The sequence below is a fragment of the Pelmatolapia mariae genome, linkage group LG2 (assembly GCF_036321145.2).
Source record: "Pelmatolapia mariae isolate MD_Pm_ZW linkage group LG2, Pm_UMD_F_2, whole genome shotgun sequence".
In the NCBI taxonomy this organism is placed as follows: domain Eukaryota; kingdom Metazoa; phylum Chordata; class Actinopteri; order Cichliformes; family Cichlidae; genus Pelmatolapia; species Pelmatolapia mariae.
Genome location: NC_086228.1, coordinates 3,463,349 through 3,490,690, shown reverse-complemented (window position 1 = coordinate 3,490,690; position 27,342 = coordinate 3,463,349). Strand labels below are relative to the sequence as shown.

Below are 27,342 nucleotides of genomic sequence, written 5' to 3'. Positions count from 1 at the left end.
TTGTTAAATCTATGTCACAAAGAATTAAAGTAGGCAAAAAGAGGTCTAATCCCGTACTAGCATGATGCAAATAATTAACAGTTTGGTGAGTATACAGAACATAATGAGTATCTGCTAAAACTTTTACAGCAATCCAGCTTATAATTGTCAAAAAACAATAACAATGAAAGTCGATAGATCCTGTTCTCAGGAAACATGGATTCAAAATTATTGATAATGCTTCCAATACACTAGTTCTGATATTTAATTTTTGATTAAAAGGGTTAGACTTACTGACCAATATACTAATACTGCCATCGCTTAACAAGACACCAGTGTGGATTTTACTTTTAGATACTTGTTAATTTTATATCTATCATTAACTAGTCCCATCAGATCAACAGTAAAATGCTCACAAATACTATTGGTCAAAAAAATGGGAATACGGGAAAAAAGGTTACACAAGTTACATAAGATGCAGTTCCAATTTCTTAGATTACTTATTCAGCTTAGCTGATTTGAGATGTATGTATACACTTTATCCCACTCGTCTTTCTTCATCTCCCTCCCTCTCAGCAAAGCCCTGTTCATATCACCATGTTTACTGCATGTTGACATGGAAAATATTTTAGGGGGAAATAGGAATGATTCATATATACACACCGTCTCACTCCTTTCTGTGTTTGTCTTCAAACTTCACTTTTCCCCAAATCGTGTATATAAACCATGTTTAACAAGTGCAGATCAGTCACTACTTTATTCTCTGGACTCTGGGACACAGGGATGCAGTACAGGGAAGGAGCTGCTGAAGATTTACACTTTTCTTAGGGATAACTGAAGGAATTTTCCTATGGACTATGGCTCTTGGACCAACCTGCTGAGACTATTTAGACACCTTAAAGTCTCCTGTTCTTTGTGTCATGAAGATCAGTGGCATTTCATTTGTCAATGGTTAATTTAAAAATGTGAAGAATTTTAAATATAAGAGTACTTCATGGACTTGGATCCTGGGATGTAAGACCTCATACAAAGCTAGCTTTTTGAACTGACCTTTGAAAAGCATTGAAAACTAAAAGAGTGCAGAGTGACTTTCAAAACTCGCGTAAACCGATTTCCCTCCTTTCATCACCTGTGGAGTGTGTGGAGGTGTTTACACATAACAGCAAGCTGGTAATACAGTGCTGTGGCCATGGGTATGATGACATTTCTCCAGGCTTGATGTTCTACCGTTTACTAAACAGCTTTGACAGGACATGAATGTTTTAGTAAATACAGAAGGCGCGTGTGGTGTGTCCTTGTGTGTGTTTTGGGTTGCTTTGGTACCACAGCAGTTAGCTTTCTGTTCAGGTAGCAGTTATTCAAGGTGAAGTGGTGCATCTGCTCACTTTAGAGGAATAAACATGAACTCATTCCTGCCAGACCTTATTCTCTATACAGTGAGGTGTGATTTTTTTTTTCCCACCCCTCACACATTTATAATCAGGAGAGTTCAGACAGGAAAGATCTCTCATGCACATCAGCTCTGGTATAATCGTTCTCTGTCTCAGTTTATAATATAAACACTACACACGGGCCATGCGTTCCGTTAGTTTGACAGGTGTGTGGAAGACAGCCACGAGCCAGGCGGCAGGTGGAGATGAGGATTTATAGATTTTAATCGCATCACTCTATTGAGCAATATTTCCACTGCCTAAGGCAAAGAAGGTTCACAGCTCTGTATGATTGATGGATGCTCTACTGGGTATCCCTGAGACAGAAAAGCTACTGTGCCTCACAATAGATGCAGATTAGTTGTCAATACAAGTGCTTATTGGCTTAATTTTTCACTATCATTTTTATAAGGTAAAGACAGAGATTCAAGCACCTCTTAAAAGTTTTTATTTTGGTAGACGTGCAGTTTTGGACTCAGCAACAGATAAAGACAGGTGAGAAGAAATGCCAGGAGGGAAATAAAGCATAATTGGATGTTATATCACGTAAGACGAGTGTGTGATCTATCCACATAAAGACAATGTTCAGTCTAAATCAATAAACAGACTAACAGGCAGGGGAAGTTCCAAGATACTGAAACATATTGTGTTATGAGTTTCAATAAAAGAAAATTGACTTTGGTTTCAGAGAAGTCTGTAAGTGAAATCCCTCAGGTTTTACCGTTTATTATTTGAAAGGCTCCACCTGGAATTCCACATTACACGATTTCCAGCCTTGATGTGATAAACAGTTAAGAATTTGCATCGATTTTGAACTGTCTGCCTAAAATGACAGTCTCCTTTGGAGTCTCCGAGACAAAAGTCCTATAATGTTTCTGTTGGCAAAAGTACTCAGGCTTAATCGACTAGGCAAAAAGGACTTTTACCTGCCAGTACAAAGTCTGCACACGATATGGAGTGGAGTGGGGGGGGGGGGGGGGGGGGGGGGAATACTAATTGGCTGCATGAACCTTTCAATGTGCCAAAGGATTTAGAGATAGAAGTGCGACATGTTGGAACGCATATGCAGCAATACTGACTATACGTTCCTCCTCTTACCTTTATCTCTGACTTCCGTCTCTTTGTCTTTTTCTGAATCTTCATATACTTGGAAATCATATTGTCTCCGAGAAGACTAATTCCCTGAACGAGTTGAAGAGTTTAGGTTTGGCATAAGGGTGGCTATTTTTCAAACAGTTAAATCAGATATCCTAGCAAGTCTGACACAAGTAATAAAACAAGACTTTATGGCCCATCTGAACGCAACCTCTTTAAAATCAGTTATGCAAATTTTGACAGGTTGACCTCGTACACTTTGTCATTTGTGCCAAGATGTTAAATTCCACCTGATCTGTTTCTGAAAGTGTGTCTTTTCCATCTTCTTTTTTTCCCCTTCTTGTTCTTCTTGTTTTTGTGTTTAGTGTAAATGAGTGTCATGCTGCCTTTATTTCAGGGTAAATAAAGGCCCGAGGGTGACATTGATCAAAGAGTTTAGATCTTTTTAAATACCAAAAATCAACAAAAGAACAAATTAAAACAACCAAGACGATAGGCATTTCTTTTAATGTTTTTTTTATTATTATTGGTAGATGGATTTTTCAAATTTTCATGAATCTAGTATACATGTATACTTTAATAAATTCCAAGTGCTTAAATACAAAATGTAAGTTATCTTGTTATATGGCTGTGCTGGTAAGAACTACTTTGTCAAGATATATAAATCCAATTTCTTGGATAGATCTGACTTTACAAAGTTACATTAAAGTTGCACATTCAGTTTACACAAGTTTTGTAATAAGAACTATTTCTTTATGAGATGTTATATTTTTTCTCCAAAATGTATACAACACTTAAATATTTACACATTTTTGTTTTATTTATTGATGTACAAATAAAAAGCTTATTTATTTTTGGCACTTTGATTTAATTCGTTCTCGTTTATTGTTAGGACTGTTCTCATTTGGTATACAGTTTTGACAGTATTAAAATTCATTGGGTAATTACAAATGAACATGATGTAAACTGGATTGAGCCGCTGTGTTTCATTTAGTTGGTAATTCATGCATCAGCATCTTTACTGCTGTTTTACAGTTGGTCCCCTTTCCCCTAATGAAGCTGCTTGCATCCAGTCAGCAGTATGAGTGCACAGATGGTGTGATAGAGAATGATTTTAGTGTTTAGAGTAGGGAAGAGGGACAGCATGGGAATGTGGATTTTCACCGTTTAGGAGAATCAGTTAACTATCCATCACACAAAGATCAGGTTACACCGACATGCAGGTTCCACAGTACTGGTCATCGCTTTTCAGACAGGACTATTTTTTTGTTTGTCACGAAGTGCTTATCATTTTATTTTTCTGTCTTTTTTTGGTCAGTGTTTGTGATTGCCTATGGGTAGTTTATTGACCGGGAAAGTGTAATTTATTCATCTTAAAAAATAAAATAAAATAAATAAATGATAAGGAAAATGCAGCTGTAACTCAAACCTTTTATTCATATCAAAATGCAACAAATATAGTACACACCATACATTGCAAATCCATTTTACACAATAAAAGTTGTACCGACAAACCAACAACGCACATGTATAAAATTACACAACACATAAACATATTTACAAACTGCAATTACCGTTAAGACTGTAGGTCAATGAGATGCTTTTGTTTTAGCACTATAAAAAAAACCATGGCATACATTCTCATTTTTACTTGTTTTTTACTTTACAGCAATAACTACACATGCTTTGTAGACAACAGAATAATTTACCTACTCTAAATATGCTAAGCATTGTAATGGCGATACCATCGGAGAATCATAGATAGCAGTGGAATAGCCTGATGTCAGCACTTCAGATCTAGGATCTGCTAATAATGACTCAGATCAGATAGAAACAAGCTTTAGTTAGAATAAAAGCTGACTGAAGATCTGATAGTGAGTCTGGCTGCGGTTTCAGGGAGTGACAACTGTAGTCCGCTGCAGCTGACTAAGCTGTTCCTGTGGGAATTAAAGACTTTTTACGCAGCTTTCGCACGCTTTGGTGATCTCAACTGTCTCAGTCAGCGCAAACACACTTTGTGTTTGTGTATTTTCTACAACGGACCCTCTCTTAGAAAAAAAATAACCAGACGGATTTCTCATCAAGAGTCTCTTCAAACACCTTCTCCCCCATCAACGTCTTATTAAACCTCTGTGCCCTCACGATGATAGATGACACCTGTAGAACTCAGTGTAGGATAAAAATGACTGTTGGAGCCATTGTACTGATTGAGAATGGGGCTAGTGTAACCTAGCGAGGAGTGGCTGGGTGAAGAGGAGAGTGCGGGTGGAGCTGGAACTTGTGGTACCCACTCTGAACCACTGGAGTTGGCCGAGTAGGTACTAAAGCTTCCTGGCTGCGTGGGCCTATGTGGCCCATCTAAAGGAACGTTCATCTGCAGCGGCCTGCTCAACCCACTACCTCCCACCTCATTTGTTCCCCCAGTGGAGACTCCAGACATTTCAGACAAGAAGCTGCTCAGGCACGGCCCGGGACCTGACAGTGAAGGTGAGGGAATCCTATCCGTTGCGGGCGACATGTTTAGGCTGGGGTTGTTGGAGTGTTTAGGGCTGGCCCTCTCGCTGTCACCTGATTCTGGAGGCCCTGAACTGCCATCTCCACTAGACAGAGAATCAGACTTTCTCTTTCTTTTGCGGCGGAAGTTTCCATTGTCGAACATCTTTTCACAGTTTGGGTCAAGTGTCCAGTAGTTCCCCTTACCTAAATTATCAGGGAAAAAAATAAGACTTTTAGAATGGAAGACATGTAAATAGATTCCATTAAAGTAATTCAAAGCACAACCATAACTATGCAAAATGCAAAAATTACATACCTGGGTCATCCTCATCTCTTGGCACTTTTTTGAAGCAGTCATTAAGGGACAGGTTGTGTCTGATAGAGTTCTGCCAGCCCGCTTTGCTCTTGTTGTAGAAAGGGAAATTATCAGCGACGTACTGATAAATTTGACTCAGTGTCAGTCTCTTGTCTGGTGCTCCATGGATAGCCATGGCGATGAGAGCAGAGTAGGAGTAAGGGGGGCGAACCAGCTTCATCAAGTCTTCTTGTGAAGGGAGGGAGAACCAGCTCAGTTCCCCTCCTGGACCGCCAGCACCAGGTGGACCCAGGTAAGGCCTCTGCATGCCATAGTGCTGAGGAACAAACGGAGGGCCGGGATTACCAGGCGGGCCGGTGGTAGCCAAGTACGGGGATGTGTTGATCCCAGAGCTGTTAAACCATAGGTAAGGGTTTGAGGCGGAGCTGGTGTAGTCACTTATCTCATAGGTGGTAGGAGTAGTGCGCTGAGGACTTGGCAGTGAAGGAGGAGGGTAGTAACAGTCGCCGTACATGCTGAGTTCAGGGGGCTCCTGGCCGAGGCTCGGAAACTGCGGGCCACATCGAGGAGGAGACTGACTCTGGGGCTCAAATGAAGACATTGTCAAGTTTCTTCTCACTTCTCTGTCTCTTCTTAATTCTTTGCCTTTGATGGGTTTTCTTCTCAAGACTTCTCAGACTCTTTCTCTCCACTCCAAAAGTCCTGCTCTTGCTCTTTACTCTTGTCTTTGTCCTTGCTTGTATGTCAAGATGTCACCTGGCACACTTTTATCTTTTCCTCTGGAAACGCCCCCCTCTATTTTGATTGGCTGTTTTTTCAGGTGAGCTCATTTTTTTCCTGTTGTCAGCTAGTTGACTACTTGAGTGGAAAAATAATTTTCCACTCATGGTGTTTGTCCACCATTTGTCATGTTTTTTGGATATTACAAGGATACTATTAAGTTTAACCTATGACAGACAATTTTGTTCACACCCTGGTTTATGATTTTTTTTTTAATCTTTACAAACAATTCATGTTAAACATATAAAAGTAGACTACTTGAGTAAATGATCTAATTCAAAAATCCTTAAGAAATAGCCTTAAGGAAACAGTATATTGTTCATGAACAAAACAATATATTACATCAATATATATTGTTAGACAACACACAGGAAACGTACTCACTTAATACTTGCCTCCAGCAGTAATGAGGAAAATGGATTGTAAGCAGATTCAGTTTATGTAACTCTAGGGGGACTAGATTACCTCCTTGAAATAATATAGGCTTCCATTGCTGAATCCAAATGTCCATTTATGATAATATAAAGAATACAGTCACCTACACTCTATTCGCATGATAGCAGGTTTTGTTACAATAGGTTTATTCAATTCATGTGTTAAAATAGTGCATTACTGTGTAGGATATTAAAAGTGAGCGTTTGTGACATGACAATGCGCATGCTTATTTTTGCTTTCTTACATTAGCGCGAGACCCTTATTTTCCGAAGCAGCCGACAAACTTTCCTAAGGTAAGTTTCTAAGTTTTGAACATTACCTTCAGACCCCGGCGAGAAAACTTAAGTTTACTAGCCTGCCTTGACAAATGTTACAACATCTTAGTTTTAGAAGTCTACTTTGCTAACTTTTTTTCTGCCCTAACATCACTTTGCTAACAGTAACAGGCTCGTTCCTAGCGTTAGCTAACGTTAGCTATTTTCATGCGGAGGTGTTTGTAAAGGGAGATGTGATAAAATAAATAATACGTGTGCAATCAGGATGGCCGATTCGTCCACTCGCTCCGAGCTTCCACGCATCAGCGACGACGACATGTTGGAGATGAACAAGGAATTAGAGAGGATGACTGAAGACGTTGAGAGTATGTCAGGTATGAGACGTGTATTGTGGCATATTTACCTCTCTGTGACAGAGATATTTACCTCTCTGTCACAGAGAGGTAAATATGAGCTCAGATAGCTTGGGCGTGAAGCTGAGGTAACTAAAATAAATGTCTGAAACATGCAATGTCACTCTCTTCTTATCTGTCTGCCCGCAGCGCACCTGACCTGGATGGCCTATGATATGGTGGCACTGCGGACTAGTCCGGAGCTGGGAGCCTCTATGCAAAAGCTGAAGGAAGCTTATCTCAAATGTAGAGCTGCTGTTTGCGGAGACCCTGACCAGGAGTCACAGATTGACAAATCTGCTGAGACTGCTGTCACAACACTTTCTCAGATGTGATGCTTATAAGAGTTTTGAGTTCACAAGTACCGCACTAGAATTAACCAGTTTTAACTTTTAAATGTTAACATTGAAATTCCAGCAGATCTGTTTGTTTTTGGTAGCTGGAGATGGGCATTTATGCCTTGTTTAGTTCTGACTACTTGCACTAAAACAGTATTTTGATGGTTAATTATTCATTTGAATGGACTGTAATGTTTGTTTTCTCACTATTAAACTGCCCTGGTCTGTGTAATTTTTTTACAAAGATTTTTTTAAATTAATTTATTAAATAAATTAATAAAAATTGAAATAAGAATGTGTTCTGTCATTTTTTTCTTTGTTTTTTGGAGCCCTACCCTAAATGTAAACAGTAAAATATGTGTTTTAATTTTACTGTTATGGATGACTTAGCTGAAATACAACATTGCCATTCATGATTGTCTGTCACATTTGATTTACCTTGTGTATGCTGATAGGTGACTAACTGCTTTTTGTGTGTATGAACTTCATTTTCAGATGGAGAACACAAAGAAGGTTGAAGAAGAAGCTACCTCTAACACCTGCATTGACCTGGTGAACATAATGAGAGAGCTAGATTCCCTTTCAAGCGCCTTGGATCGTCTGGCACGTATGTTTGACTCCCTTACTTAGTACTTCAAAAATGTCAGAAAACATCAATTTTTGCCACAAACGTGGAGTTGCTGATCAATTTGCAAATATGCAAAGCAGATGATGAAACTCCTCTCCCAGGTGTGAAATGTGATAACTACAAGGGCATTATGGGCTGGCTCAGCCTTGCTTGTCGGTGTCAGTGGTGCAGATCTGCGTGATACTACATGATGTCTGTCAAACTGTGCTCTGCTGATTGGTAGATAGGAGTAACTGAAGGGTTTTACATGTGGTTGTCCATCAGGCTCTTTGATGTGAGGCATGCAGCTACCTTTTTTTTTTTTTGCCATGGGGCACAGCTTTGTGCAACAACTGTCAGATCAGTGTGACTTTCTTATCTGCTCACTTAAATATCTAAAAGCCTGGACCCGAATATATATATATATATAGATATATATATGTTTAATCTAAAATTATGTCTTGATATAGTACATTTTTGCAATGAATTAAGTTATCCCCAACAACAAATCATACAAGGTGTACTCAAGTTAATGTAAAAGTGTTTTAGGTATAATATTTTTGGACGCTTAAGTGGAAAACATTGTTTCACTTCTAAATAAATGCAAAGCCTCGATTAATGTTCATTATATATTTCTTTAATTGTAAAATAGTCACACCAATAGTTGTTATTTTTTCACCAAGCTTATTACTGATGGTCTTGTAGCCCAATCCAGCCTTGTGCAAATCTACAGTATTGTCCCTGATGTCCTCTGACAGTTCTTTGGTCTCACCCATTTTGGTGGAAGAAATTAATTCTGTAGACAGGTGTGCTTCATATACATAATGAGTTGAGCTCAGGAGTATCTATAATTGTTTGACTGATTAAGTGTCACATGGGGACAACCTGAGTTCTGGCTGGATTGTATGGGATCAAATACATATCTCACTCAGTTTTTGGTCTATATCTTTTGACTTATTTGAGCTGCCCTGCTAAGTCCTGGTGTACTAAATAAAGGACAAATGTGTCCATCAGCACATCTCTCAAATTCAACTAATTTGGCTTGCATTACATTGCTTTGTAAATCTGGGACACAAAAACACATGTTGCTGTCAGTCACACTGAAAGAGTAGTGCTGTTTGAAATAGCAAGACAAACGAGAAAGCAAGCTAATATGTGAGTACATGTTTTTTTGTTTCATTATTAAATTTAGACTGCATGGTTTTAAAGTGTAATAATATTTGATAGATCTGACACAGCTGTGAAACAAGATATTTGCTTTCTGCCGGCAGTGCGAACCCATCAGAGACAATGTGATCTGATCGTTTGTGTTGGCCACCCTGACAAGTTGGCGTCTCTAAAAATCCAAGAGGCAGTGAAGCAGCAGTCCTCAGAGGTGTGAATAAAGGAGGTAATGCTGTGCTCCTTTGTGTACAAACTGTGACCCATGTAAGAAAAAAAATCTCTCTTTGTGTTTACTAAAAATACAAGTGAGAGCAGCACAAAGATGAATTACACAACAATGACCTTTGAGAGTGAAAATTGTGACATTTGCTTTACATGTTCTTAAAAAGATTTTGAATAGGCCACGCATGCATGCATGCACACAGATTAGCATATATGAGCACAGAGAAAGGTGCGAACACGCACATTAAGCCTGTCGTCAGTGCTGGTCAATGTCCCGTAGGGTGCAGCAGACAACTCTGGGGATGCTCTTCATGACTCTGGTCTGTGGCATCAATGAGCTGCAGCGGGGTGTGTGTGTGATGGGTAATCAGCTCCTTCACCCCAGGGAAACTCTGAAGCACAAACAGCACACAAAAAATGACGGGGACCTAATGACGCAGTGCAGCACAACTTAGCATCACACATTCCCCGAGGCGTGCCGCAAGATGTGAACTTATCAGTTTACTTTAAGCGAGCATGTTGATTTTTTTTTTTTTACATTACGCTGTCATTGCTTCCAGTTTACCTTGGTGTTTTTGAGGCCACTGCCGAGAATGTAGCCATTGCCTTGGTGACGGATCTTAATGTTGTAAACCTTGTCTTGATACAGCAGCATCAGGGTGAAGGGGTGCTCGACTGAGCCTTTAGAGCTGTCCCTCACCACAAAGGCACCATCCTTAAAGATACATATATGTAAATACACAAACCCATACATTCACATTATGCATCCAGTAACATTTCAGATGTGTTTGTGTGTGTGTGTGTTTATCTGTCTGCTTTAGAATGAGAAGGTGCAACATCTGACCTTGTTGACCTTCCAAAGAGCAGCCTCAGCTTGGTGTCTTGTCAACTTTCCTCCATACCAACTCGAATCCAAGCCCTGAGCGGACCATGATAGAACAGTCAGTGTAAGTGTAGTGCTATCACAGACAGTTCCAGTTAGACTAGTTAATAAAAGGCAGTTTATAAGCTGTTGTTCTTTCTCTTTGTACAGCATTGTGATCTGCTGTTTCCTTTCTGAAAGTGCTCATGATCTATAAAAAAAACCTTAATTGGACCATTGGGTTTTCTCACATTTGTATAAATAACTTAACACGCTTTTTTTTTTTTTTTATACCTTTTTTAGTCTTGGTGTCGAATTGTATTCTTCTGTAGATTGTGTCACTACTGAAGGTTCTGGAATTAATTTACTTGGCCTGAAAGAGGAGAGATTCAACACACACAATTATTAAATAGTTACATTGAATTAAAGTGAACGGCTTTTTATGCTCATAAATTGTTCAGGCTGTTCTACCTATTGGACACATCAGTAGGCACAGGCACCTTTGGATGATGAGATTTGCTGATAGTATCCTTTACAGCACTGCCCTCTTGTGGACATTGTTGATGGTGTGAAATAGAAATGATAAACATTGAGACAACAGCGTAACACTTTTGCAGGACACCTGCTATAACTATTCCAGCATGTTGTAGGTTGCATACTTATTTTTGGAATGTCTTTCTGGGATGATCCAGGCTTCTTGCTCCGGTCTATGTGCACACTTGCAGGCACTTGTAAATTTAAAAAAAAGGAAATATTTCAATGAAGTTAGCGTACAACACTCATCATAACTGGTAAATTCAGCTTGTTGATTCAACACATTTTTGTTACCTGCTGGTTTTAACGGTCTTTGGAGGATGTGATCCCCCCTTGGGGTTGATGGCAGTGGAGGTTTGAAGGTTCTTTGAGAGAGTGGTGGATCAGGAAGAGGCTCTGTGCACATGTTATCATACATTCAGGACACATTAATGCCAGTTCTGGTTTCAAAGCATACTAGGTAAAGGAGGAGCAGGAGAATTAGCTGCTTCCAAAAAATATAATAAATAAATCAAATAGTCAAACCTCAGAAGAAATTGTACAGTGTAGGTAGGTAGGCATAAAATGCTGCATAAAATTCTCATCACAGAAACCTGTAGCAGAGCTACATTTTCAGTGCTACAGCCTCAAAGAAAAAGCTGCATAATAATGTTAGCAAACCACAAATTTGAAGCCATTCCTCTTTTTACCAATGAGTCACACTAGTCACAGCAAATGTCACTGATTGGTGCCACAGTCTTGAGTCAGCCTGGGGGTAAAGTGTCTATTTTGTTTGGCTTGAAATTAGTCTTTGTTTTTGTCAGTCTTGTCTCAGACTAATCTCTGAGCAAAAATAAGGCTGCTCTACCCATACAGACAGGTCTAATATAGTCTAGTATCTCTGTGAAAGTGTCCCCAATTCATATAGGCACTAAGATGCTTTCATATATAACTGCATTTCTTTATACAGTATTATTCTGAATTGCTCTCCTTTACCTCTTTGACAGTCTGGAGGTTTTGGCCCTCGGGGGGGTCTTGGAGGCTTCGCTAGGTCTCCAGCGGCAGGCTGCTTGTACTTTGCTTCACTTGTCTTGTCCTGTCCTGGTTGTTGCTCAACTACACTGCAGTTGTAATTCTCTGCTTCGTGTTCTGGACCCTCATAGATTGGATCATCGCTCTCATTGTCCTTACCGCAGCCCGGACATGTGATGCAAGCAGAGCGCATGAGTGCAACTCATGACAAAAGCAACTTTTTAAAAATTTTTCACATGACGTATTAGGTGCGTAATTAAGCTGTTAGGTGCATACGTACAATTGCTTGTTAAAACAAATATCAACTTGGTAATCGCGTTTACAGCAGTGCATTTAGGCATGCAAACATCTTGAAAGCCACCTGCTGAGTGTGGCATGATTGTTATCGCCTTGTCTGAATATTTCAGAAACTGATGAACCTTTGGGTTGTTCCCTCACAACCGTATAAAGGATTTACAGAAAATGGTCAGAAAAAGAGAAAATATGCAGTAAGTGGAATGTCCGAGTTCAGAGGAGGGTGCCTTTTCTGTTTTAAACTGATAGAATGGTAACTGTAACCCAGCAGTAATTCGATACAAGTTATGCAAAAGAGCATCCCTGAACACACAATACATTGAAGCAGATGGGCTGCAGGAGAAGAAGACGACTCCTGTCAACTAAGAACAGGAAACTGAGGCAACAGTTCACACAGGGTCATCAAAGTCAGGCAGTAGAAGACTGGAAAAACATCTAGTCGAGTTTTGCTGCTGCACCACGTCACAAAGCTCAGATCCTCTCAAACTCAACGATTAGAATCAGAACCAACAACTGCAAAATGCCATCGTGTAAACATGGACTAAAATCTCTGAGGAATGTTTCTAGCACTTTGATGAATCTATGCCACAAATATTAAAGTGATTCTGAAAGCAAAAGGGGGTCCAACAAGCAAGCAAGGTGTGCCTAATGAAGTGGCTAGTGTATTTACTTACGAACTCATCAGATTCCCAAACGTCTTCTTCTTTTACAAATACTGTAGTGAAATAAATTGTAAAAAGAGGACAGTGAAGCCTTACGAAAGATGGTAGCACAATGTTACAGACACGGTTGAACTGACCTTTATCTTGTTTCGGATACTTCAGTGGTTTTGATCTGGACAAAAAACCCAGACAGGTTCAGCTTTGATGTTCGATGAGCAACTGTTTTAGAGTCAGCTGAAGATATAAATAGTGTATGTAGTTTACGCTCTTACTTGTGACTAGTAGCCTTCTTGCGCTCTTCTTTGTTGATTTCAGTTTGTATCTTAGTAATTACTCTATAAAGGTGCAGCACAGAGACAAGTAAAATATTATCAAAGATGGTAAGTATGACTATATTATTTATTAATTTAGGGTCCAAAATACTTAATACAAAAAAACATGCAACCAATCAATATAATGAACCTTTTCATGTCTTCAGAGATATTAATTGATGGGTAATTTGTCAGTATAAGAAATACACTTTCAGTTAGACTCACGGGACAAAGAGGCAGGGGAACACTTGCAGATCACACTCTGTCATATTCTACATGACATGGATTTGGAGATCATGAAAGTCAGATTTATTGTGATTTCAGAATAATAAAAAATGAAATGTTACACACACACACACACACACACACACACACACACACACACACACACACACACACACACACACACACACACACTTACCATAAACTGTGCTCCATCTATGCTGCTCTTTGTCACTACTCTGTCACAGCCTGGCAGTTTAAGCTGAGAGGAGAGTGAAGCTTTAAGCAAATTTAAACCATGCAAGTTTTCTTGTATGTTTGGTGTTTTCCTTAAATTAGCGTGAAGTTCTACTTTTTAGATAAGGTGCTACCAACTACCAAAAACAAGGCGTGAATGAAAAAGCAGGAAATATATATTTTTCTTGGTTAAAAACTGAGCTTTTGTTTTTGCTAATTATGCAGTCGTGCTTATCAGATGTTCATAAATAATGTTAATCAAGAGACTACAGTACTTGGAAGATATAAACCTCTACTTTCACCTTCGAACCACAGTTTTAAAACTTACCTTCCGCATGTAGTCCGCTAGAGTTTGGGGATTCCATCGCATCACCTCTGCTTTTGAGGGAACGTTAGAAAAATTCATTCTTGTCTGTCGTGAATGATAACTTACACTTGATAACACAATGACTTTACTTGCCAGCCATCATCTTACTCATCACTGTGAAATGATCGGTCTAAAATTACCCCTGCTTAAGCACACTTTAAGCATGCATGTGTTTTTTTTTACCCTCTCACCTATTGTGTAAGAGAATAAAAGGCTTCTGTGGTCAGAAAGCTATGAATAGAGCATGCATGCACTGCAAATGGTCGATCTCTAAACACAGAGGCTGTTGATTTCATTTCTAACACATGGTTAAGTCTGCTCAAACATGTTTGTCAATTTTTAATGAAAACTGAGTTTGCATGAACTGAAATGCAAACTCAGGATAAATACTGATGCTTGGATTGTAGATGTTGCGTCTCACATTGTGAGTTTATATATATATATGTATATGTATGTGTATGTGTGTATATATATATATATATATATATATATATATATATATATATATATATATATATATGCTTTTATTACCATTCTACCTTTTAGTCTTATTGTTGGTTGTGTTCGGTCTTTTTTCCCACCTGCAGCTTGTGTGAGACCTCTTGGTATCTCACACCCTGGTGATAGAGGAGGGCAGCAGTGAGAAGGGGTGATCAATCACGCTCTGACCCCCCTGAGCCACTCTGGGAGAATACACGAGTTCCCCTGGGGGGTCCTTGTGGCAGAACCCCCTACCTCTGTTTTCTTCTTTTATCCTGAATTGGAAACATACTCCTGTGACATGTAACTGCCACCAAATGTGGTATAAATAATAAAAAGAAAGTGATGAACCACTTTTGTCTAAGTGATGGGTCAATGTAAGTTCTTCCTTAAAAAAGATTCCTTTACTGAGTCTAAAATGTTTGAAATGCTAAAATCATAAAACTGCTGCAAGATAAATAAATGCAGTTTAGTGGGTGGAAAAAAATGTCAAATGCAGGGTCTGCACAGGGGCATCTCACTTGTAGAGTGAATCCAAGCACAGCTTAGCATCATATGGGAACAATATGGCACCAGTAATGTATTCACTGGAGAGCAAAGATAAAGCGTGAGGGCCTCCAGTGGGGCAAAACCTTCATTAACGCACAGCAGGACAGCATGGGAAATACGGGACATCCCTAGAGGGGAAACAGACAAATGGGAAGTGTGGGAGGGAGCGTTTCAGGTCGGTGAGTGTTATTTGTTTGCTTCTGCAGCCAGGAATTTAACTTGATGTTATGCTTCTCTGATCCTTGGTTGTGTTAGAACCCAGTTTTGTCACAAAACAGTACATCAGCAGTATAAACAGTAGTCTGTTTATTTGTAGAGTTGTGTAACTGTTTGCCACAGTGTTTGTGTTTAGATTTAATATGACATGCCAAATTTCACATTGCAAACATGGGTGAAAACTGAAAAAGTGGAATGCATTCGCTGTTTTGCCCCAGGTCTCGGGGGCTTTACGATGTAGAGACACCAGATAGTCTGATAATTCATGTCAGAATTTCTCACTTATCTCTGTGTTTTTATTGGTGCAACAGTAACTGGTCTGTAAAGATAGTGAAACAGACCTGTCACCAGACCCATAACTGTTAACATTCCCTCCCCCTCCGCCTTCCCCTCCAGCCATGGACCCCCTGAAGAAGGTAATATCCATGCCATCACTCATTTAGTGGAATCAGTGGCAGATTTATGACACATCCAGCTGAGAGGCAAGGTTTTGGAGATACAGGGGGTACAGGAGAGAAGGAAGTAAATGAATGGCTCCTTTAAAAACTGACAAGTCAGCAGAGATAGATCTAATACTAATACCTAATTACTTGAAAATGATAAGATTAGAAATCATCTTGCTTTTCAGGAAAAAAAAGTGAGTCATGCTTTTATGTAAGTGTCTGATTGCATATACAAGATCCATGTAACAGCGAATAAACACCAGGTTTTAGCTTTAATGTGTTGAGATACATTTGCATTCCATTTGGAATGTGACAAAGACTAGCGTGGGCAATGGTGTCGCCGATTACCAACCAAACACTGTAACTTGAATGGTGGAAGCGCTTCCCTAATTTGTCTTTCAAAGGCTCTTTGCTCTTTGAATAAAAATCAATCCACATTGACATCAAAGTGGTGGTGGATAAACGCTGGATCGACACCTCGGTGTGGTGTAAGCTGCACGATGTTATCCCTGTAATCCCCCTTTTAAAATGCATGCAGTTGATTCTTATTATGCGCGTGCGCGGTGTCAGAAACTCTGGTGGCCCTCTTTTAGAGAAAAACTGAAATTGTAGATAAAAATGTTTAGAAGTTCTTTTTTTTACATTTTTATTTTAATTACAGCACTCTTAATAAATAGACACTAGGATATTATACACAAAAAGGGGGAAAGTGCAAACAGACAAATCCATAAACGCAGTCGTTTTCATTTGGGTCCACGATCTCTTCGTTTTCCATCCCCACCGTCCTTCCTGCCGCACACGTGTTTGACTGTAACGTGGGCGCAGTCCTCGCAGTGCACCTTACAGCACCAGTGGAATTTGCAGTTACAGCTTCTCATCACCTCTGTGCGCTTTTCTTCCACTCTCAGGCCGCATTCGTGACACAGCCTGCGGCAGCTCCTTCTTTCCCCTTGCGTCAAGCCCTGTCCGTGCAGCAGACACTCCCTGCCCTCCGTGCCGTGCGCCCCCAAGCTGGCGTTCTTCCTGCAGTAGTCTGGAGAGTCCTGTAGGTAGATGAGCTCTGACTGAGCGATGCTGCCGAGCGCGTCCATGATGGCACCTTGGATGTCCGCGCTGTTTCCGGCGTTCATGCGCTTTTGGTCGATGTCCAGCTTTTCAGCGTGACTGTACTTGATCCTCAAGTAATTGCCCACGGCTCTGAAATCGGACAGCTGTGTCCAGCAGGTTTTGACACTGCAGCTCTCAGACATTCCGTGGCATCTGCAGATACGCGTCATTGTGTCTTTCACGGCCTGTTGGAAACAAGGTTCTGTTAACGGCTGCTGATGCCTTAGCGCTGAGTGATGAAGGGTTAGTAAAGAAGTGCGTGTCGTTTGAAAATAACTCACCAGCCGGCCAGCCGCGTTGTTGTGGAGGTTGACAGCAGCCCTAGAGTCCTGACCCGTCTCTTCCGCATCCACGTACTCTTTGGAAATCCTCTCTCCAAACTCCACGTTAGCACTGCAGCCCCCCCACAACCATCCGCGACCGCCTGCACGACACAGTTTTGAATACTTAAAGATCATTAATTAAGAACTTGCATGATGACAAATGGCGCTGTAACTCGTACGATTGCTCACCAAGCTTTCCGTTCTTTGAACCATCGCAGCCACAGTTTTCGAGTTCACCAAGACTGCAGTTCCTGGTCAGAGTGTACATGACCCCTGCTGAACTGATAGCATGAACGAAAGCCGTTTCTCTGGTGGCTGAATGAGAGGAAACATACAAGGTCTACTGCCACAGCCTCTTACAGGAGAATACATAACCAGCATTGACTAACGTGTAGAATGTTGCATTGTTTTTATTATAACTCTTTGATAATCAAGGCCACACTACAAAGGTACAAAGAAAAACAAAGTGGTATAAAGGTCAACATGTCCAAAGGTCACCAACTAAATCAGCATCAAAAACATGAAAAATAGATACAGATCCACATCCAGGGGTGTGTATGTGCATATTCAAGCACGGGCAAAAGAGTATTTTAAAGACAGGTCTGGCCAGGGGCGTAGCAGAGATTCCAACAAGTGTAACAATAGTTCTACAAAAATATTTTAATTGATTTAATTAGCGCATAAAAAAAACATGGAAACACTGGAAATTACTTTTTGCCAGAAGAATGTGGGAAAACCAATCATTTGGTTGGAAATGCCGAATAAAATTTGAGGCTCAATAGAAAAACAATAACTACCTCGTTTCAGTCCTTTGAGCTGAGTTGCGGTGTCGGGGCAGTTCCATCTATCCCAGGCAAACTGGCGTTTGCACTCCTCAACGCCAATCTGTGTGCCCACCTGCACGCTCTTTGCATAGGTGAGATAGTCCTGCAGAATAGGCAGTGACAGTCTCTCCTTTATTTTATTTTTATTACATTTGAAATGTGGGAAAAAATGTTGCCACAATAAAAGCAATCAAATAGATATATACCTTTGACCCCGTCATCAGAAAATTGCTTGCGACCCTGAGAACAATAATAATAATGATAATAATAAAAGTCATATAATTCTGTCTTCAGTTCACTTATTTTAAAGCATGCATGCAACTAGTGTATACATGTCTTACCAAGCGTATCCAGGATTGATTCTACAGAAAACAAACAGCAGCCAAAAAATTGATTGCGGCATCTTCACCTATTCCGTTATCGTTATCCCGCTTATAGAGATGTAAGTATTTTGACCCCGTGTGCTGCAGCTTTGTCCTTTACTTGACTGAGGACCAAATAAGTCTTGTTCTTTGTCTTAGAGAACCGAGAAAGCTGATTGGGTGACTGGTTCAGGAGACGCCTATTCGCACTTCAAAGGTTGGCATTAGGAAGTAATTTATTTACTTCCCAAAGACTGTATGACACCAAGGCATCCGCACATAAGAGTAAAAGAGTCAGAATTTTACCACCGACAAACTGGGAGGCAGTGACGTGTATTGTATAAAAATATTTATTATTTTAAATAATTATTAGGTAGACTTTTAAATATTAAACCAATTTCAGTAGTCACACGTGATAAACAGCGAACAAACATCCTCGGAACTCCCGACACTGCTACTGTTGCTCCAATGCTTGGAGATTTTGGTCCACAAGAAAAAATTTGACCTATACACAATCCATTCAAGACTAAAGGGGGAAAGGTGCTTTAAAAGACTTCAGCTAAATTTTTAAATAACATTCATGTGATGAAGAATAATTTCTGATGTAGTTCGTAAATATAAAACTGGTTAATATGATGAAAATCCTATTTATCGGATTACAGGAAACACCCATATTTATCGAATAATGTGAAGAGTTCAATTTTTGCAAGAGATCCCAGTCATTGTTGATGCGCACTGTTCCTGCCTTTTTTGTTCTTTTTCCTCCCACTTTTGTGCGCACAAAAATATTTGGCTACAACTCGCTTGCATTTTTCACACTTGACTGTGCAACACCAGTGAAATTTGCAGTTGCAGCTGGTGAAAATCTCTGTGCGTTTCTTCACCACTTTCAGGCCGCATTCATTGCACAATCTGCGGCAGCTATTTTTCTCCCACTGGGACATGCTCTTGTCCTCCTTAAAGCACTCCCGTCCGTCTGTACCGTGGAGTCCGAGGGTCTGGTTCTTGACGCAGTAATTTGGAGAACTCTCCAGGTAAACGAGTTCCGTTGTAGCGACGCTCAAAAAAGTGTGCGTGACTGCGTCTCGGTTGTCCGCGCTGTTCCCTGCTCTCGCCGCTTTCTTGTCCATTTCCAGTTCCTTTGCATGTTTGTACTTCATCTTCAAGTAGTTACCCACTTCTCTGAAATCGGCCATCTGCATCCAGCAGGTTTGGATGGTGCAGCTTCCAGATACTCCGTGACATTTGCAGGCTTTCCTCATGGTTGCTTTGATTGCCTGCCGAGAGAACAAAAGTTTTACCAAAAAATAAACAGAAAGCCAAACAAAAACAACGATCTCGTTTTTCATTTATTACGCTGTGTCAGAACACTAGTGACATAAAAAAACCGTCAATATTACTAAGATCAAATCTTACCAGTCTGCCTGCCTCGTTGTTATGCAAGTTGACCGCTGCGCGCGAGTCATGCCCATCTTCCAGCGCGTCCACAAACTGTTTGGAGATCTTCTCCCCAAAAGCCATATTGTCACTGCATCCTCCCCAAATCCACCCTACACCGCCTGAGACAAAATAGCACATGACGTTATTTCGCTGCAGGAATACAAGCCAATTTCAAATCGCTTACTGTAACCGCGGATAGAATGCTCATGGAATACATGTTTACCCGGCTGTCCAATTTTGGAGTCATCGCAGCCGCAGTTGTCAAAGTCCCCAGCCGTACAGTTCTTGGTGAGCGTGTACATCACTCCGGCAGCGCTGATGGCATGGACGAAAGAAGTTTCCCTTGTGGCTAAAATAAATAACAAAGAAAGAAATCCGGATTGTTTTACTTGGATATCCAGTTTGGCACGATTAATGCGTAACTGATGAGTTCTAGTTTTGTGCGTGAAAGGCACTTTACGCACAGGAGCATCAAGACTGCTGTCAAGAAAGCGCACGACCACACTAAATTTGGTTGCCATAGATTTGATCCAAAAAGAGTTCTTACCACTCCGCAGGCCGTTATGTGGGGACAAGGAAAGCGTGTTCTCTGGACAGTTCCACTTCTCCAAAGCGAATTGGCGTTTACACTCTTGTATCCCACTCTGTGCGCCCACTCGCACGCTGCTGGCATAGGTCAGGTAGGCCTTGGATGAGAAAGGAAAGGAAGTTATGAATATTAATGTTAGTGCTAATTACATAGAATTTGGCTGGAAGGAACTTAAATGGTTTTACCTTAGGTCCAGTCATCAAGAAATTATTAATGGTCCTGTAGAGGGGAAAAAAAGATAGCCATGTTAAACCTGTAAGTTATTTTACCAATTGCAAACCCATAGAAACTATAGCATTTAAAACTTTCTTCACGAGGGCATACCAAGCAGACGACAGCTGAAAAAGACAGCACAGGAACAGAACCAAGACTGCAGAGAAATTCAGTGGTTGCATAGCGTGCGTATTCCAAGCAGAGGCTAGTGTGACGTATTCCAGATGTGAGCGCCAAGAAAAGAAGGAGGCGACTGAAGTTTGTCTCCCTACTCGGCACTCATGATATTTATATGGTCGTGCCCCCTTTGACAGACAGATTTGTCCAGCAAGTAACATTTTACTGTGAAATGCGTCAACGACATTGGCTGGGGCTTCCCATGGACAAATAGGAACTGTCGGTGCATAAGTGCACTTCAAAGAAGCAACGCAGACGAATTCACCTGTTGTTCCCAGGCTCTGATGCTACTTATAAATACAAAGTATATGCATGGATTTAAAGTATATGTATATGTGTCAGTATATGTGAATCCATATGAGCACTAAGTATAGAATAATTAAAACCATCTTCTAATAATTCCCCGGATTTGGAGACATTTGAGAATAAAAGTATTATTTTAGACTAATAGAAGATCATTATTCACACAAAAAGTAATCTCTGTATGGGTTCATTGTGATGATTATTGTTCATCTTCATACATGTGCACACAAATCGAAGATAGCTTAGCTAAAAGATAATATAAATAAAATCACTGGAACTCTGTTCTGGATGCTGAATCGCGAGGCTTGTTGTGTAGTTGAAACATTTGGGAGATGGCACCAGTATCCCATGGGGACACTGGGTACTACAAAGCCTTACAGCTTTTCAGGAGTGACAGTATATAGTCATGTAAATACCGCCTCACACATCGGCGAAATTGGCACCGTTGTGATAATAGGATAATAGATGTTTCCCTGGGAAACAACTTGGTGCGAAAACAGTCTGGGATTTACACGAGTAAAGACACATAAGACACGTAAGGGCTATGACAATTAAAATGTAGCATTGCAAGGTCATTTTATTACATAATATGTTTAGTTTGACTTTTGACCAAATATTAAAAAACTGTAAGTTGTATGTACGCTTAAGCATTGGATGATCCTTTCAGGCTGATCACGTTTAATCCCGCTGATTCGCTTTCTCGCTTTAGCCCACATAATCATGTCCCTCATCAAGGAATCATCACCACCAGTTTCTGTCTTTTCATACTTTTACTTGCGACTTGGTCAGCGGACTTGTCAGATCCCCTTTAAGCCACTCAAAATCCCTTAAAACAACAATTCACTCAGCCTGCACAAAAAGCGGAGAGGTGTAGGTGTCGATAATCCCCACTAATTAGATATCAGCTAAGGTCGTGACTGAAACCTACAGCTCCCCTCCCCACCCCCGGTCTGACTTACTCTCAAAAAGTTGAGAATAGTAGAGAACAGCTTAAGCCAATAGCGAACCTTTAACTATATTAATGGGTTTACTGATAGAAACAATCAATCTGGGCGTGTCTACATGACGACATAAGTATCGAAACTGTCAGGACTACAGATCAGGACAAAACACCGGGCTTATTGGGTGACATTTTAAACGAATATTGCAGAGAGCACATAGGAAATTTCATTTATTTTTTTTTACCCACCACCTTACACACTTTGGGAGTGAGAACGTGTTGCACACACACGTACCTTTTTAAGTAACTGACTGTGGTGAAGTGAATAGTGAAGTGAATATGCATTAGTAAAAATGAGCTAAAATAAATTTCGGACACACGAGACCAGTGAGCGTTGGTGAATGGCTTGCAGTGTGAAGTACGAGAAGTGGGTCTATCAAGACTCGGGAGGTGACAAGTTTGACAGGCGGAGGCAGGGTGGCAGGATCAACACCCGCAGGCGGAGATTTGGGGTTATAAATCACTGATATTGAGTTTAGGGTGGGTTTAGACTGGTCATTTTTGGTGTCAGCGTAATGTTTACTGAATAATTCTGAACATCAATTTAGAAGTCAAATGTAATCAGTGCCTTTACACGAATATTGGGAATTAAATTATTTTTCATAGCATACTCAGTTTTTTTTTCTTCCAACGCAGGTGATGCAATCAAATCTAACAATACAAATCATTACCTGCTATTGTAACGCCGCCCCCCCCCCCCCCACATAGCGCTATTTCTGTCAGCTGCTCCATTTAACTTTAATATTTAAAATGAAACAATCATTTCAACAGGACAAAATGCTCTCAGTTAGAACAATACATACATATACTACGACTGTGGATACATTAACAAAACTGTCAGCTTTGTTGACTGACTTTTTCTGCCATTTTAGTTGATTCGCCGAGCTCAGCAGCAGACATCAGGCGTTTGAGAGTCTATAAATATGTGAAAAGGCTGGTGTCTTTTATAGAATCATGGTTTGGAAGTCCTAACTTGTGGATGATGGTCAGGTTAGGGATGATCTTTGGACACAGGAGTATGGCTGTTCCGCTGTATTAATGCGTCACACTCCTGTGTGCATCATCAAGTGCACGGGAAACAAACCTTCATAGCAGGGTTTTCTAAGTGAGGCATGTCCCATACAGAAGTCCCAGAGCATAATTTCAATTCAACAAAGGTGAAATGGAAGCTGCAGATCTCACCATTGCAGGGAATTCTGACGTTGATGATCAGACCTGTGTTTAACATTGCTTAGAAATGTTTGTAGGGTTTTTCTTCTGTCTCCTGTAAAAATCTTACACTCTCAATTCTCTTCATTTTGCATTTATTTAGTTAGTGGTAGTTTTCACACTGAAACCGCAGTGCTTGATTAGATCATCCCTCTGTACACTGTCACAAATGGAAGCTGAGAGTGAACATCAGCTTTCTGATTTTTTTGACCATGTGGATATACATTTTTATCTCCACATGGTCAAAAAATTATTTTTTAGTTGATTAGTGACTATTTCTTCAAATGTAGTGCAGTTTGTATTTTTATTTTATTTTATATTTTTGTTACTTCTCACTTAATTTCCCCAATCCTTCAAATGGAGTCAGTAAGCGCTTTCTGGAAAACTAGTTTCTTTTAGCCACTGGTACTAACATTCACTTAAATCTGGCGCTTACCTTTTAAAATAACAATTAATTATGTTCTATTCTAGAGCCAAGATTGACAGATTTGTATTGGTTTAGTCCGACTAACACCATAAACCTAACGCTGTTCTATTTATTACATGAGCCTGAACCCCTGAATAGTTAGCACTCGTTTCCTTAAAAAAGGCTAAATGAATTATTGTTATGATTATTATAATTGTTTGTTGTTGAAGACAGATTATTTTGTCTATCAGTCAAGTAATAGCAAATAAGACAGGGTAGCCTGAAATGTTAGCCACTGTGATAAACAAATTGGAATAATTTCTAATTCGGAATTATTCTGAATAGTTACTCAATTACTATATTTCTATTTTCAATATTGTTCTGTGTTTGTGTGTGATTAATTTATTATTTAATTTATTAGTTCATGTTTAACATTACAAGAGTCCGTATAAGGGCATAAACAGACAACACAGCTGCTTGAGGCCTCCACACCACCAGGGGGAGTCTCAAGCTCATTAAATGTCACACAAAACTAGCGGATAAATGTATGTATATATATATTTTTTCATCCGTGGAATATCAATTTTGATCATATAAAACAAAAACAAAAATGAGCGTTTAAGTAAGGTGAGCTTGGTTTATATTGTATGTAAATCAAAGGCATTATGGTTGGCAGCCTACCTTTAGCTTACTAGTCAGTTATAACAGCCCAGAGAACATGTGTGGTCTTTGTGTTCGGATTATGTTCCTAAATAACGATGATCATTTTAACATAATGAAAAATATTCTATTAGCTAGTTCTTCGGTGTAAGATAATTGTTACTGCTCAGTAACTAACAGGTGAAAATGTTATTATTTGACTACCATTGTCCCATTCTGAAACAGGTCTTTTGTTCTATAGACCAGCCTTATTTTGGAGTCTTTGCTGTTATATTCCAGCATTGTTACACCTCAGTTAGCTCCGTGTTTTAATTTTTAAGACCTGCTTTTACTGCTTGATTAAAATATTTCCTCAGAAGTTCTGCTGAAATATTTTGGAACATAGAAAACAACATCTGTTTATGGTGCTTTCCAGCGCACTATAAGCCACGATAATGGTTGTGTTAGGCGTACAAAGCACAAAAAATCAAGCATGGACCATATATTGTTAACGCTGGCGCTTCTGAGGTGGGGGATGGCTTCGAAATCAAATTGTGCTTAAGGCCCCATAAAACCTTGGGCTGATTAGCCACTAGCACTATATTTTCTGATCCCAAACCTTATGCTGGTTTATTGTAATCACATTAACATTAGTACTCTAATATACATTAGTAGGTAAAACGTACACCAGTATTATATTACATTTTTTTCTATATTTTAATGTGTGAGTCATTTGCTTTATTTCTTTGCCTCATAAATACAGTGTGTCTGTGTTTGTGATTGTCTTGATTTGCACATCTGTAAAAACGAGACATCAAGATGCACAGGACTGACTGGTTCCATGTCTTCAGTTTTATTTCATAAATAAAAGTAAAAAGTTGATTAAGAAAACATCCCACATGATTTAACTTCAATTACTCCCATGTCCATAACCAACTCCCCACCAGCCCTATAGCCTGGATGCCTGCCTGTCTCTCTGTGCTACATCACTACACCACTTCCCAGTTTGGCAACATTGGAGACATGTTAGCTATACGCTAACAGCACAAGACAGGCACCCAGGCTGGAGTTTTCATATTGGTTACAGAGGCCCCCTTGTGAGGATGCCATATACCCTTAACAGCACCCTGGGGAGCTTAAGAGCACCCATTTCTGAAGACAATGAAAGAGATTCAAATACTGTGATAATCAAAAGAAAGTGCTTTTTGTTGCCGCATCTCAGCTTCTTTTCTTCGTGTGCTTGAGTCAAGGTGTGGCATCGCCTTTCCTCTCTTGCTCAATGGCTAGAAAAGAAGAGAGAAACACAACCGTTGGTAGGCTCTTGTTCAGTAAACGTGTGAGAGGATGCTGCTTTTTGATTTTGCTGTGTATAAACTGTGTGATGACATTGCAGCTGTTTGCTTCAGAGCTCCCGCTGGCTGACAATGCGGTCTCTCGATAGCACAGGAAGTGATGATGAGGAGCTACTGACAGTAACAAATGATTGCAGACGACGAAGCCTTTGTGGCTTCAACAGTGATCAGAAACACACGGTGCACAACGAGCACTCACTCTCTTTGGTGGGCAGAGGGTTTTTCTCTTTTGTCTCCGTCTTCTTCAGCTTCGTCTTGTCGAAACGAGCGATCTCGGTCATGTCAGGCTTGTCAGACATTTTGGCTGGCAAAGGTGAGAAAGATACCTGAGCACACACATTTGACCTTTCCTGTCGAGCCTTAAATTGATAATGCAGCATAATGTGATCAAAATCATTGTAGCAATCTGAAAGTTCATCATAGGAGCCATTAAATCTGTGAAAGCTTTGTCTAGCGTTTAGCATAAGCTTTGCAATGACTGTACATAAAGGGAGTGGCTACTACATGTGCTGCTCAGACTACATCCACATGGATGAACATGGGTGGTGGCTGCCTCCCACACGGCTTCACATTGGCTTCTCCAAAAAGTAGATGTAGTCAACATGTGCTTGCTTTCACCCAGCTGTATTTTCTTTCCTTTGTCTCTGATTTTACCTCTCTAAGGCTAAAGTCTTTGTTCTCTCCCTCTGCATCATCTCTCTCTCTCTTTCTCTCTCTCTCTCACCCTACTGCATCCACCCCTGCAGCCTTGTGGATATAGGCAATGCTCCACAGGCTCCACTGCAGTCTTATTCCTAGGCTAGCCTCAGGTCTGACTAATCTGCCTTTCACAGTCTAGCCCAGTCATGCCTGTCTGAACTGCTGCTCTGTCAGAGTCTTTTGTGGAAATATGACAAGCCCACAAGCCTGCAGCAAGTCATTTACAAACCAAGCAACAGCAATCACCTCACTAGTGTGAATTTGAATGGGGCCTAGGAAAATCACTTTGACAAAGAAATAGATATGCTTGGTGCACATCCAGAATTTTTATGGCGCACTGAGTCATTTCTTTATCGCGACATGTATATACACTAAGCTTAGCATTAATATTAATTGCAGCAGTGATATTCTCACCCTTTCCGATTCATTGTTAAATCCAATTATCCAAACAATTTTCTAATATTATATCTTTATCACTATGACCATCAGTGTCCTCAACATCCCTTTTTCCACATTTTTTCTGCTGCCATTGCCCATCCAGCCACACCCAATCCTTTGTCTGAGTCCTGGTAAAAAATCAGAACCAAAGAGAAACACAGAAATGAAGAGCATACTAAGAGAAGAATCGTTCTTACCGACGTTCCACGAAGCAGTGGGCTAAAATCCACCGGTGGAGAGAGTAGGGAGGGACAGCAATAGAGAGATGGAGAGAAGAAAGCAGCACGGAAGCTGAGTGATTCTGCCGGTGTGTGCACGCCTGCCTGCATCCAGGGTGTGGGTATAAGAGAGAGGGAGGGGAAGAGAGAGAGAGGTGGTGGTGAGAGAATGACTGAGAGCTTGGTCAGCCTCCCTTCATGTCATCAATATTAATATTCTCAAGGGGAAAAGACTAAAAGGAAAGCAAACACTAATAAGAAACAGTTGTTTTGTGTAGATCATCTAAACTTAAAATGATTAATTATTCATCTAATACAATGAGTTT

General features: G+C 40.2%; 5 protein-coding genes across 5 annotated transcripts; 1 reads left to right on the top strand and 4 right to left on the bottom strand.

The window, feature by feature from the left end:
- Positions 1-4,626: 4,626 nt before the first annotated feature.
- Positions 4,627-5,917, bottom strand: foxi3b (forkhead box I3b). The gene is made up of 2 exons (XM_063484113.1): positions 5,317-5,917; positions 4,627-5,204 (listed from the first exon to the last, which is right to left on the bottom strand). The coding sequence occupies exons 1-2, from the start codon at positions 5,915-5,917 to the stop codon at positions 4,627-4,629; spliced, it is 1,179 nt and encodes a 392-aa protein (XP_063340183.1).
- Positions 5,918-7,071: 1,154 nt separating this feature from the next.
- On the top strand, positions 7,072-7,533 carry syce3 (synaptonemal complex central element protein 3). Its single transcript, XM_063488689.1, has 2 exons — positions 7,072-7,180; positions 7,349-7,533. Exons 1-2 carry the CDS (start codon positions 7,072-7,074, stop codon positions 7,531-7,533), a joined length of 294 nt encoding a protein of 97 aa, XP_063344759.1.
- An 8,927-nt stretch (positions 7,534-16,460) lies between these two features.
- Positions 16,461-18,192, bottom strand: LOC134634750 (protein Wnt-8-like). Its single transcript, XM_063484101.2, has 5 exons — positions 18,178-18,192; positions 17,945-18,074; positions 17,337-17,462; positions 17,106-17,248; positions 16,461-17,009 (listed from the first exon to the last, which is right to left on the bottom strand). The coding sequence occupies exons 1-5, from the start codon at positions 18,190-18,192 to the stop codon at positions 16,461-16,463; spliced, it is 963 nt and encodes a 320-aa protein (XP_063340171.1).
- A 760-nt stretch (positions 18,193-18,952) lies between these two features.
- On the bottom strand, positions 18,953-21,001 carry LOC134634734 (protein Wnt-8a-like). The gene is made up of 6 exons (XM_063484078.1): positions 20,687-21,001; positions 20,548-20,581; positions 20,321-20,459; positions 19,997-20,122; positions 19,750-19,892; positions 18,953-19,610 (listed from the first exon to the last, which is right to left on the bottom strand). Exons 1-6 carry the CDS (start codon positions 20,911-20,913, stop codon positions 19,053-19,055), a joined length of 1,227 nt encoding a protein of 408 aa, XP_063340148.1. The 5' UTR covers positions 20,914-21,001; the 3' UTR covers positions 18,953-19,052.
- Positions 21,002-25,139: 4,138 nt separating this feature from the next.
- Positions 25,140-27,132, bottom strand: tmsb2 (thymosin beta 2). The gene is made up of 3 exons (XM_063484089.1): positions 26,996-27,132; positions 25,861-25,965; positions 25,140-25,592 (listed from the first exon to the last, which is right to left on the bottom strand). The coding sequence occupies exons 2-3, from the start codon at positions 25,958-25,960 to the stop codon at positions 25,555-25,557; spliced, it is 138 nt and encodes a 45-aa protein (XP_063340159.1). The 5' UTR covers positions 25,961-25,965; positions 26,996-27,132; the 3' UTR covers positions 25,140-25,554.
- Between the last annotated feature and the right edge of the window lie 210 nt (positions 27,133-27,342).

What these genes read in the sequence shown, in the direction of transcription:
- LOC134634734 (XM_063484078.1), bottom strand. Translation starts at nt 20,913, where the DNA reads ATGTTACTTGCTGGACAAATCTGTCTGTCAAAGGGGGCACGACCATAT. An exon ending in ACATAACGGCCTGCGGAGTG is followed by an intron (nt 20,123 to 20,320) that starts GTAAGAACTCTT and finishes TATTTATTTTAG; the next exon opens with CCACAAGGGAAACTTCTTTC. An exon ending in CTCCAAAATTGGACAGCCGG is followed by an intron (nt 19,893 to 19,996) that starts GTAAACATGTAT and finishes ATTTTGTCTCAG; the next exon opens with GCGGTGTAGGGTGGATTTGG.
- syce3 (XM_063488689.1), top strand. Translation starts at nt 7,072, where the DNA reads ATGGCCGATTCGTCCACTCGCTCCGAGCTTCCACGCATCAGCGACGAC. An exon ending in AGACGTTGAGAGTATGTCAG is followed by an intron (nt 7,181 to 7,348) that starts GTATGAGACGTG and finishes GTCTGCCCGCAG; the next exon opens with CGCACCTGACCTGGATGGCC.
- LOC134634750 (XM_063484101.2), bottom strand. An exon ending in GCTCAAAGGACTGAAACGAG is followed by an intron (nt 17,463 to 17,944) that starts GTAGTTATTGTT and finishes CCTCTCATTCAG; the next exon opens with CCACCAGAGAAACGGCTTTC. An exon ending in ACAACGCGGCTGGCCGGCTG is followed by an intron (nt 17,010 to 17,105) that starts GTGAGTTATTTT and finishes TGTTTCCAACAG; the next exon opens with GCCGTGAAAGACACAATGAC.
- foxi3b (XM_063484113.1), bottom strand. Translation starts at nt 5,917, where the DNA reads ATGTCTTCATTTGAGCCCCAGAGTCAGTCTCCTCCTCGATGTGGCCCG. An exon ending in AAGAGATGAGGATGACCCAG is followed by an intron (nt 5,205 to 5,316) that starts GTATGTAATTTT and finishes CTGATAATTTAG; the next exon opens with GTAAGGGGAACTACTGGACA.
- tmsb2 (XM_063484089.1), bottom strand. Translation starts at nt 25,960, where the DNA reads ATGTCTGACAAGCCTGACATGACCGAGATCGCTCGTTTCGACAAGACG. An exon ending in CCCTCTGCCCACCAAAGAGA is followed by an intron (nt 25,593 to 25,860) that starts GTGAGTGCTCGT and finishes CTTCTTTTCTAG; the next exon opens with CCATTGAGCAAGAGAGGAAA.